This window comes from Pholcus phalangioides, unplaced genomic scaffold (genome assembly GCF_987345545.1).
Source record: "Pholcus phalangioides strain wild (caught in Gottingen) unplaced genomic scaffold, Ppha-v1.0 ptg000017l_1, whole genome shotgun sequence".
Classification (NCBI taxonomy): Eukaryota; Metazoa; Arthropoda; class Arachnida; order Araneae; family Pholcidae; genus Pholcus; species Pholcus phalangioides.
Window position 1 is genome coordinate 54,531,956 of NW_028301610.1, and position 12,488 is coordinate 54,544,443.

Below are 12,488 nucleotides of genomic sequence, written 5' to 3' on the forward strand. Positions count from 1 at the left end.
CCGGAGGTAGTAAATTGTAACACAATTGACACGTTTAAAAAGAAATATGATAAACATGTTGGGGTAAATCGAGAGCTATCCATACTTAGAATTAGACAACCATAATTATTCGTTATAGGCATTGTATATTTCACCATGTATATATATATTGTTTGTAATTGCATTTTTAGTTGGGTTGCTGTATTTTTGATATATTTGACATCCATACTTGTTATGGGCATCTTTTACTCCGTCACCTCGTTGCCCATTTTGCCTGTTGTGGCGTTGTATTTGTAAATCACTATTTGTCCCATCCCGAAACACGACCCGTTTTCCAATTCATAGAAAAAAAAGAGGTGAGGTGGGGAAGGGGGACAAGACAACCTCATACTAAAAATTGATTATGAAGTCATATAATTATCAGAAAAGGCCATTTCTGCATGAGAAAAGAAATTAAGGTTTAATTTAAAAAAAAACATTTTCAGGAAGAGAACCGCTCACTAACGAAAAATTGTTTGCTTATGTCTACCTTTCAAAATTTTTGCTCAACCGTAATGTTTTATTTAAAATGAAGTATGATTTTGTTCTCTAGGACACAGAGTCTTGTGATCACGGGGAAACATCAAAAAGATAAACATTCATTAGATGGATGCAAAAGTGTTTAAAATGAGTCAAAATAGAAACCAATAATTTATAACTCAAAATTAGACATACTAGTCACCTGAATGTGATCAATATTAATATAAAACTATATGAAGTGTATAGTGCAATATTAGTTTTTGTTGGAAATTTCCTAAAATCCTAAAAATTCCAGATCCTGAATAACTCAACAATAAAAAGTATTTTTTACGAATTTCAGACATGAAAAATATTGACGATAATCAAATATCGGAAAATAATGGTCTATTATTGTAAACCTATCAAAAATGACTGAATTATGAACTCAAGTTTTGGCATAAGTTCATTTAGAAAATTCGGCCTGAATTAAAAAAATAAAATTCTTTATAACTCATGAAAGCATGATGGGTCAAGGATGGCATGCAAATTTCTGAAAACATATTGATTCATCAAACGGATGGTAGAGGATTGTGGCACCACTTAGTATACTGCTATTAAATCACACATGTACCTAGTCCATATTCCTCTGCAGAATTTCTAACGAATTGGTACATGTTTGAATGTGTGTGTGTGTGTTGTGAACCTGAAGTGAAGTTTGGTTTGCTTCTGTGTAATGCTTGTTATGTGTAGTGCTGCCACCTACCACCAATTTTTCTTACTATGATTGAAGTGTAACGACTGAATAATTTTATCGTTGCAGGCCTGTTGATCTCTGTGGTGAGACTTTTTACCACTTAGTATACTGCATAATACAGTTAGAGGAGGGTCGAGACATGGGATACTACAGTGAAAACTCCCAGTGGTGTTCCAATTTTTCTCACCGCGGGGAGTGGGGGAATTTTTGGCTATGGGTTTCGCAGAGTGATGTTAATCACCGGACCATTGATTTCTAGCACTGACTAGTTTGGGACATGGCAGAAACTGTCAATATAAGTGATTCACTAAAAATCATATTTTATAATTGTATTAATTAGCTAAAATCATACTAAATACGATACAATCATAACGGTTGGCAGGTATGCAAAACCACTGGATGTTCTAATCCCCTTCCCTGCTTTCGTGTTCCCTATTACAAAGGAGGATTTTTCCCCATCTCTATATTTGAGGGAATTATTCCTCTTATTTTTCTAGGCAATGCTATTCATCACCATGAAACATGCCTATATTGTAAGAAGGACCATCACTTCAGAGAAAATAAGGACTTTTTCAGGAGTGGCTGTAGAAAAGTGACCCCATACTCCAATCCAAGAAGAACTAAGGTCCGGAAAAGTGGAAGGATGACTATAGGAGAACATAAAGAGACCTTTTCGAGAATGAAACTGAACATTCTATTCAATTTTTGACCATTTTTTGACCACAACATGTAATTTTTTTTCCATTCAAGTACACAATTTTGTCTGGGTAATTTGATCATTGTTGTCATGCTACAGTAATTTTCTGCACATGAAAGCTAATTAGACAACCATATTTAGTTTATTGTGAATTTCACACTCAAACTGTAATTCTTGAGTAATTGAAAGGTTAATGCACATCAAACACTTGGTGGTGGTGAAGGCAACATCCTGCAATATTCTGCAGTGCAGTTTTTGTTGTATGAGTGTAACCTTGCGTTAGATACTGTTTATGTACCTCTGTGTTAGGAAAGATTTTGTCAAGGACTAATCAGGTATTGGACTCAACACTTCTAACATACTTTGGTATAGTAGACAAGAATCTTAGAGACTTAGGCTACTCTGCCTTATGAAAACAAAATCTGCTAGAATCAAACCAATAATTTTTGAAATAAAAAGTTATATTTACCGCCTAAAATTCAATTTCTTTTCTCTACATAAAAAAAATAATTTTGAACAAAGAGTGGCATGTACAAATGCTCTTTGATATAGTTTATTTTCAAAATTGTTTAATATAATCATATGTGTGAGCATCCTTTGAAATCCCAAAAGAAATTATGAAAATTAGTAAAAAGTTCTTGCTATCTCTGCTTGACCTCTTAACGTACAGGATGCGAGATACCTAGTATTTAATTCAACGGGAGAAATACATTAGATCTCTTTCCATTTTTTCTTCTGAAACTTTCCATTGGTAAGTGTGTAAACAGGAATTGGTTTTTTCTTTTACGTCAGTACTATCTTTTTTCTTTTTGCCCTTGCTACAGTTTGACAAGTATAAACAAATTTATATAGTATCACATGTATAGGGAAAGGGAGTAGAAGTAGTAGGTATGAGAAAGGGAGGAAGACTGGAAAACCTTTTCCACTCATCTTCTTTTTCCTTTTATTTCCTCTATTGAACCAGTTGTGAACTAAGAATACAACAGTTTGTGAGATTTATTTTGGATACTTCAATTGTACATCATCCAAATTTGTTGCTAGAAGCCTATACATAGAGAGGTAAAAAAAAACCACAGTGGTATCACAAACATCCATGCTTTCTGATTAACCAAAAAAAAAATTGATTATCACTGTCTTTATGTTCCATTTGCCCTTTCTTTCCTTGAGCTGCTTGCTCTTTGAATTTAAAGCTAAACTATGTGAAAACAGTAGTGAGGTAATGAAAAAATGTGCAAATTTGTACTGCATTTACACTAACCCTTTATACACTCAAACACCCTCATGTGTGACACATATACTTCCCTTTATAATTGTAATTCATAATTTACCATTATTTCTGTACAGTGAAACTCCTCTAAAATGGCCACTCTGTGTTCCATAAAAAAAGTGGCCATCTGCAGAGGAGACTGCCAAATAGAGGTTGTATGACTGGAAAAACACATTTCACAGGCATGTCAAAATAACGGTTTTCAATGTCACAAAAAAATTATATGTTCAATTTGTTTACATGCCCAAAAGAAAAAAAAAAGATAAATATATATAGTGAAACCTCGCTACAATGGTACTCGATATAATGATAAATCTCACTACAATGGTATTTTTTCAAATCTTGCTTGTCGAATCACCTTATAGTCTGTAATATTAAACTCCTATGAATACAACGATATCTTTTACTATGATAGACACCACTACAAAATATTTTTTGAGGATGATTTTGATACCATTACAATGTAATTCTTATTTATTTTTCTCTCAAAATACCTTCAATATTTTTCTTAACGTGTCACATATTTCGATTCTTCCAATGACATCTAATAATATTGGTAATGGGCATCACCTAATCACCGAAGGTGTTTGGTATCACTACTTTTTGTGTGACACACAGAAGTGTAGTGTGATAAACCCCTTTACAGGGGCAATACAAACACACACACACACATTTAACTGAATTTCTTTAATCAGCTAATCAATTAAGACATTTTGGGAGTAAATAAATACTCAAAAGCACCTTTTTTGGTAGTACTAAACAATGCCGATTTAAAAAAGATGCCAACAGCAACATAAATTTGATGACACGTAATGACAACGTTGCCTCTTAATATAACGACAATCTCTCTACAATATTTTTCTTGGTCCAGTATCATTATGTATATCGAGGTTTCACTTTTATGCAGAATTTGAAATACGAGATCATCTGATCGATTCCTTAATCTATATTATCAAGGATCTGTTGTTTCCTTATAGCAGATCTCAGATGCCAGGACTGACTCTGAAGTCTCTTGATCCCATTGACCCACTCAACAACTGGGGCATCTACAGCATTTCATGCCAATGTGGATTGTCATTTAGCGGTCAAACTATAAACATGCCCTTAAATACCATTTAAACGAGCATAGAAGATACGTACCCAACCAAGACTTTAACCACTCATCCTTAACCCAACATTACTGGTCTTTTGACCATAAATTTGACTTTTCTTTTGCCAAAATTATTCAAAAATGCCCCTCACCGTCTGATTTGGACTTCTTCCACATCAACAAAAACTCAAACCAGTTGGTCAACCACATAACTAGCACACCACCCCTCTCAAAAATCTGGCAACAATTTCTTACAATAATTATTTTTTCTCCATCAGCAACACTTATCATGTTCCTGTTTGTGATTGGCTCTGCCATTTTTCTTTTCTTTCTTCCTCCTTTTTCTCTTGTTGCCAGCCATTTCAATTTCGACTCTTTGTCTGGAACAGTGAGTAACTCCTGTTATAAGGAGTATTTTCACTATCTTCCAATTTTTTTCTTTGCTACTAATGAAGGAACTTCATACAGTTCTGAAACGAGTCTAGCCGTGGTTCCTTTTTCCAATTTTGGGTCTACACACATTGTTTTTCTCTAATATATTTATGCTGATGTATAAAGATATAATAGGGTTATACACAGAGAACTATCAGATCTGAATGCTTAAGAAAAAAATGCACAAATTTTTTTTTCCAATTCTTATCAATAAATCAATAAGGAAGTGGCCACAGACAGGTTGACTATTGACCGCATACAGAGGTGTGCGTGGTATAAGGGTGATTTTTGTATTATGTCTATGGAGCCTTTTGTCCATTCAGACAAAAACTGGCCATGATGAGAATTTGGTCGCGGAATATAGGTGGCCGTCTATGGAAGTTTCACTGTATTCAATCATCATCTGCAGATGCTTAAATAGGTTCCAGAAACTACAGTAAAAGTCTGATATAACGAGTATGGCTTACTCTCACTATAAAGAGTGACTGTCAAATTTGATGTTAAAGATGCAGGAAATATTCTGTTATGACCCGCTGAAATCATGAAGCTTCCACTATTAGAAAGAAATACTCTGAGGTACTTCTAACAAAGGATGGACCCAGAAAAGTCACATTTTATGTTGCTTCTTCATATTTTTAAGCTTTTCCAATATACACACTGGGTATGTGACAATGTTATTTGATCTTTGTTTCTCCTATTCACTAAGAGTCACTAATCACTACTAAGACAGTAACTACTATGGCTCATTTGGCCACAACTTACTGTTTAAAGTCGTTTCCAAACTGCTGAACAACACATATAAAAAATCCTTTCTGAATAGCAGAAAAATGTTAATGATTCATAAAAACATAGAATTGAGCAGTGGTATAATAATTAAGAACCAGAGCCTTTTTGAATACGAAATTCAACACAAAAAACACAAAAACGTCTTTGGGGATAAACTGCTGTGGGAACAAAAATCCATTTCATGACTGGAGAGTTCTGTTCATTCACTAATATTAGAACAAAATGATTTTAAAAACAACTATGATGCAGATATAGGAGGAATTTTTTACAATTTATATCATGACAGAGCAAATAATTCAAATTTGCTTGTAACAAAACTAACAAAAATTAACAAAACTTTTTCCTGTGATTGTGAGAGCTCCCTTATAATAGATTTTACTGTATTTTAAATATAAATGTTAGTTGTTCTAAGTCAGCACTAAGTCATTAAAAAATTTTTTTTAATGAATTAATAAAAAAAATTGTGTACAAGGTGGTCAACTATAAATCAATCATTTTATCATTCCAAAATTGTGAAGTAATATAAAGAATTCTGTTACAAGAAAAATTCAAAAGACACTAAAAAAATTAAAAGAAATAAATAAAAAGAATTCATATTTACAGAACGTGCTGTAGATGTGGCTTCGGCTAGAGTAATATCTTTATGGACTTTCAATTTCATTTCCACCATTCTTTTCTGCACAGGATGCTGACAGAATAATTTGATCTGAAATTATAAAATTATTATTTTTTTATAAAATTCCCAGCAAAATATACCTGTAAAGTTTCATAAAAAACACACAACATGCATGGGTGAATACATGCAATGAATTAGATTTTCAATGAACAAAGGAGAAAAAGAATGTTCAAATAATGTGAAAAACAAATATTTTCCCATCAGCATTAGCCTTCTCATATCTTGCCTCCTTGAAATAAAACGTCTTATTTCAGCAATGATGAACCGGCAATGATTTGTAAACCAATTAACAATCTGTTGCTTCAATAAATGGCTAATCATTGTAACAAAAAAAGAAGAAAAATTGCAAAACATACACCATTATTATCTGATGATAGTTAATGTTCTTATTCCATATTATTATCCTGATATTTAATTGTCAAGGTTATTTAGTTAATTGTTAGTTAAGGTACTTTTAAGGCACTTTGCACTGTTTTTAACAAAACAAACACAATGTTTTGTTATAAGGTAATTTCACTGTCACTTTTGTGAACAACTTATCATTGTTTAACAACAGAATACACCATTATTATCTGATAGGTCATTATATTCTTATTAAAATGCTTATTTTTTAATATAAATTTTTATCTTTTTGACTTTCACGTTCCATGTTTAAAACTAATTGTTATTAATCAATAGTTATGTATCATGAATTCATATTTTAATAAGAAACCTCAAAGAAAGCGGATGTGTAAAAGCCCAACTGGAACAACAAGAGAGATCCACTACATCCTATCTAACAAGAAGCAAATGATCCAAGACTGCAGTGTTCTTAACAAATTCAATACAGGAAGCAACCATCAATTGGTGAGATGTAGAATAATGCTTAACACTAAAATGGAAAAAGCAAAACTTATCAAAAAAAATACAAAAATTATCATCGATATGATAGCTGTGGTGGTCGAGTGGTTATAGTGCCGGACTCGTGATGCGAGGATCCGGGTTCGAACCCCACAGTGGTGGTCGGCTGAAGTTGGTTTTCTGTGGTTCCCAACTTCAAGGCGCAAATGCGAGCCGATCTCCCCGTTAAAAAGTCTCGCCACAGAGAGCAACAGTCCTACAACGGTAAATCATTCAACCATAACACTTCACTCATAGTTTGTAAAACTGGGGGCAGATGACAGCACTACACATAACAAGCATTACACAGAAACAAACTTTACGTCAGGTTGCACTACACGTACACGCACATTCCCGCATGTACCGATTCGTTGGGGGGTTCCGGGGGGGGGTGCATGTGTGGTGTAGCAGTAGTAGGTAGGGGCTCGGGGATCCATGATGTTCAGCCACCTCGTTGGGCAATTTGCCTGTTGTGGCGTTGTATTTGTAAATCTTCAAGAACATCAATATAAATTCCAGTTAGAGCTGAAGAACTGATTTGATTTGTTAAATAATATCATTGGAGATGGACAAGACGTCACCATGATGAACAGAAATTTAACCACTACCCTAAAGTGAAGTGGCAAAGTTGCTGGACAAAAACAAATTGCAAGCCAGTGAAGAAAATAAAAGAAATAAAGAAACTGATGAAAGACAGGAGAAATTTCCCATAGAGAATGAACCTAAATCAAAAGTGGAATATGAAGAACTTTGCAAGATGGTACAAAAGTGGATTGCAGAAGATGTCAGAAAGTTCACTTGTGACATTGTAAAGAAAGCACTAGAAGATAATAGGAGTTTTAAATTAACAAAGCAAAAACTATGTGTTGGAAGAAAAGAAATTCTTGCATTAAAAAGGGAAGATGGAACCATCACAAACAATGGAAATGAAATTATTAGCATTGTTGAGAAATTTCCTAATGCTCTGTACAAACAAGAAAGGGTTGGAACAGAGAAAAGGGAACAGGAAAAAAGAAATTAGAGCAAAATTTTTACAAGTAGTGCCTGTGCTGAAAGAAGTTTACAAGGCTATACAATGTATGAAGAAAAGGAAATGTTCAAGTGAAGATAGGGTTTTGATCAACATTGTTAAGGAAGCAGGAAAGAATTTGCCAGTATGCTAGCTGCTTTGTATGCAAATCTTCGCACAAAATCGGATTATGATTGGAATATCACAATGATGGTTTTTTTTTCTTCTCGAAAAAGGTGAAAGAGAGGCTATAAAGAATTATCAACCAACCAATCCATCTCCTATTAGTAATTTATAAGATCTTCACCAAAGTGCTGACACATTGGCTTGAATCCCTATTGGATGTAGCTCACCCAAAAGAACAAGCAGGTTTTTGAATTTAGTATACAATGGATCACATATAAATAATTAGGGAACTCGTAGAGAGACACAAGGAATACCAATTACCATTGAGTATGGATTTCACTGATTTTGAGAAAGCTTTTGACACTGTCTTCACATCTGCTGTACTCTGTCTTCACAGTTGCTGTTGTTAAAGCTCTAGACGCAACTGGGGTAGAGAAGATTTACATTGATATCATTAAGAAAATCTATGAAAAACAACTGCAACCATTCGTTCGGATAAAGGAAAAGCAAAGATTAAACTTGGAAAAAGAGTCAGACAGGGTGATACTATTTCACCAAAGCTATTTGCTGCTATTTTAGAAAAAGTATTCAGAAAACTGGATTGTGGTATGAGTAAGAAATTAAAATAAATAGAGACCTTCTCAATCATTTAAATTTTTGGCAGCGACATTGTTATTATAAGCAATAATCCAGATAAACTAAAAGAAATGATACAAGAACTGGCAAAGGCAAGTATTCGGGTGGGTATGAGAAAATTGATCTAAAGTTATGTTCAACTAATTTTGCTTTGAAGATCATGATTTTGCTCAACAATAAAATGCTACAAAGATTACAGACAACACAAAGAAGCGTTGATGTATGCTAGACATCACAATGGGAAACAGAAATGGATCACCTGGTAAGAAGCCAAAAAAAGGTATACGATATCATGGAAAGAATTAAACACAAGAAATAGAAATGAGCTGTATATATTGCAAGAAAATAGGACAATAGATGGACTACTAATATTCTAAATTGGTATACATATAATGTTAAACATCCAAGAAGGCACCCTCAAACAATATGGAGCAATGAAATCCAAAAGATGGCTGGGAGTCAACTGGATGAAAAAAAGCAGACAAAGAAAAAAGGAAAAATTCAGAAGAGACCTACATCCAGCAATAGATTGAGTACATGATGATAGATTGATAGTACATGATGATTACCAAATATTTATTCAATAAAGTCACGTTTACAATAGAGCATATTATCACTGTTAAGTAATAGTTTTTTATATGATCAAGAGTGAGCTCCTTCAATTGTTGCACAATTGTTACACAGTAAAGTTTGATTTCCAAGGCTTTCAGAACATATCTGGATGCTCTCTCACTCACTATGACCTTGTGGTGATTGTATCGTATTTAGGTGGATGTCTGGTTGTTATTTCGGAAACATACAGAGTCATGACTCCTTTTTTTTTAGTTATTTCATAGAAGAGAGAGAGAGAGATTTTTACGACATGTTCAGTCAACAGTTGGAGCCAGACTGAACTCCAATACAAGAACACACTAGATAATGCCTAACTAGCGAGTGGCATAAAAAATATATTAAAAATTTAAAAATTGCGCACGACAAGCAGTGCCACAGTACTCCCCCACAAGTCTGAAGGACGGCATATGGCACAATGCAAAAAAAAATTGACAATATAGTTACGGCAACTAATATAGCATTGCCATGTGCAAAAAAAATTTGTTCGAAAATTGCAAAAAATATGCAATATGAAAATTTTTACAAAAGTAATGAAATATTCATATGCACAAATTAATAGTCGAGCAAAAAATAAATTACAAATGATAAAAAAATTAGTAAATGTACATATATGCAAAAACGATTACTAGAATAGATAATAGACATATATACATATAAGAAAATTGAAAAATGAAAAATTTTCAAAACATAATAATATTAATTTTCAAAAAATGTTGCAAAAAACAGTATCATCCATTTCAAAAAATATGCAAATAAGAATAATATCAAGGAATTCTTATACAAACCGTATGCCCTGATCGAGTTACATAAGGCTGTTTCGGTTCAGTGAACGGTGATTGCTCATTAAAAGTGCTATCAAGCAAAAATGCTAGTTTCAATCTGTCTATTGAGATTTTCGTTAGTATGCCTTTCATGTTCACTGTATATACTTTTGGAGATCGTTCAATCACTTCATATGGCCCCAAATATGGTTGTTGAAGGGGCTTTCGTACGGTGTCCAGCCGCACGAACACATGGGAAGAAACAGCAAGTTCTTTATGAATGAAAACGTTGTGAGTCCCATGCCTTGAAGTTTGGATCGGACGTAAAGTGTTTATGTGATCTCGTAGAGCACGTAGAAATTCCGGCTGTGTTGGCTGAGGATCGGAACTACGGAAGAATTCACCAGGTAAGCACAATGGTGATCCGTAAGCCATCTCAGCAGCAGAAGTGTTGATGTCCGGTTTGATGCTGGCTCGGATGGACAGAAGTATGGCACCTTTGAGCTGCCGGTGGAATATTTCAACGATGCCATTGGAGGCCAGATGATACACTGTCGTGTTTGTTTTATGAGTTTCAAGAAAACGAACGAATGTGCAAAACAAATAACTCTCGAATTGTCTCCCTTGATTGGTGGTAACCGATTTCGGAACTCAGAATCTGCTGATCCAACTAGAGTAGAATGTCTCTACGACAGTTTCTGCTTTTTGGTTTTCCATCGGGAAAGCCTCTATCCACCTGGTGTATCGACCCACACAGGTAAGGCAGTAGGTAAAAACCTGAGAAGGAAGAAGAGGACCAACAATGTCGATGTTAATGTGCGAGAATCTGCATTGAGGCAAAGGGTATGCACCGATGGAAGATCGAATATGACGATGCACTTTTGAGCGTTGACAATTGATGCACACTCTGGTCCATCGTGTGACATCCTTGCGAATTGAACTCCACACAAATCGCTGACGAATAAGGTCCACAGTTGATTTAACGCCTGGATGGGCGAGGTTATGAAGGACGGTAAACACGTGATATCTGTGTTTTTCTGGTACGTAGGGACGGATAAGTCACAAAAAAGTTCTGTAGGTTTTTATAGGTTTTATATCGAGCACCCCACCTGGTTGTCAGAGGGCTAGTAATTCGGCGTCTGTACTCTGTGAAGTAGCAATAGCTGCGTAATCAATCGAGTCAGGTAAATTAATTTCGGACAATCTGGAAAAAGCATCCGCTACAATATTTCGCTCACCCTGAATGTAACGAATGTCCGTAGAAAATTGAGATAAATGTTTTAAATGACGACGTTGTTCGCGAGAGCTGTTATCATTGACTTTGTGAAAAACATATGTTAGAGGCCTATGATCACTGTAGATCGTAAATGGTCTGCCTTCTAACATGTGTCTGAAATGTTTAATAGAACTATAAACCGCAAGCAACTCACGATCATAAGTACTATAGTTCTTTTCAGTTGTTGTTAACTTTTGAGAAAAAAATGAGAGTGGTTCGATGACACCATCGGAAGCTTGTTGTAAAACAGCTCCAAGAGCGAAATCCGATGCGTCAACTGTCAACGAAAGATGAGCATCGTGTTTAGGATGAGCCAAAAGCGTGCCATTGGTAATAGCATGTTTACACGTTTCGAAAGCAGCAATAGTTTCCCCCAACCAAGCGATGAGAGATTTATCTTTTTTCTTCTTTCCTTTGCACAAATCGTGTAAGGGAGCCTGGTCAGATGCTGCGTTTTTTAAGGAACGGTGGTAAAAGTTGAGAATTGCTAGAAATCTTCGAAGTTCACTAACCTTTTTTGGTTGCGGATAATTACGAAGAATGTAAACTTTTTCTGTCAAAAGAGAAATGCTGTTGCTGTTAACCAAAATTCCTAAGAACTCTATCTCAGATTTCCCAAATATGCATTTATCAGGATTAAGAATTATACCAAAACTGTTTAAACGTTCAAAAACTAATTCTAGATCGCTAAGATGTTCTTCTTCTGTTGTTCATGCAACTAGTACGTCATCTAAATATGCATAATATTAAGACAATATCTATGAACCGTTGAAATGATTGTGCCGCATTAGAGATTCCAAAACACATATATAAGTACTCATAAAGTCAGAATAGGGTAATAATGGCAGTTTTTTCAACAGACTCAGGATCTAAAGGTATCTGATGATAAGCCTTAACCAAGTCCAATTTAGAAAAAATGTTTTTTCCCTGCAGACCGTAACTGAAATCATGAACATGTGGTATAGGATATCTGTCTGGACACGTTATAGAATTAAGTTTTCTGTAATCCC

The 12,488-nt window shown here is 34.7% G+C and overlaps 1 protein-coding gene across 1 annotated transcript in view; it reads right to left on the minus strand.

The window, feature by feature from the left end:
- Positions 1-12,488, minus strand: part of Usp47 (ubiquitin specific protease 47) — a 507,668-nt gene that overhangs the window by 225,293 nt on the left and 269,887 nt on the right. The window contains exon 19 of the mRNA XM_089246367.1: positions 6,105-6,209. Coding sequence (XP_089102493.1) covers positions 6,105-6,209 — 105 coding nt within the window. The remainder of the gene's footprint in view (positions 1-6,104; positions 6,210-12,488) is intronic.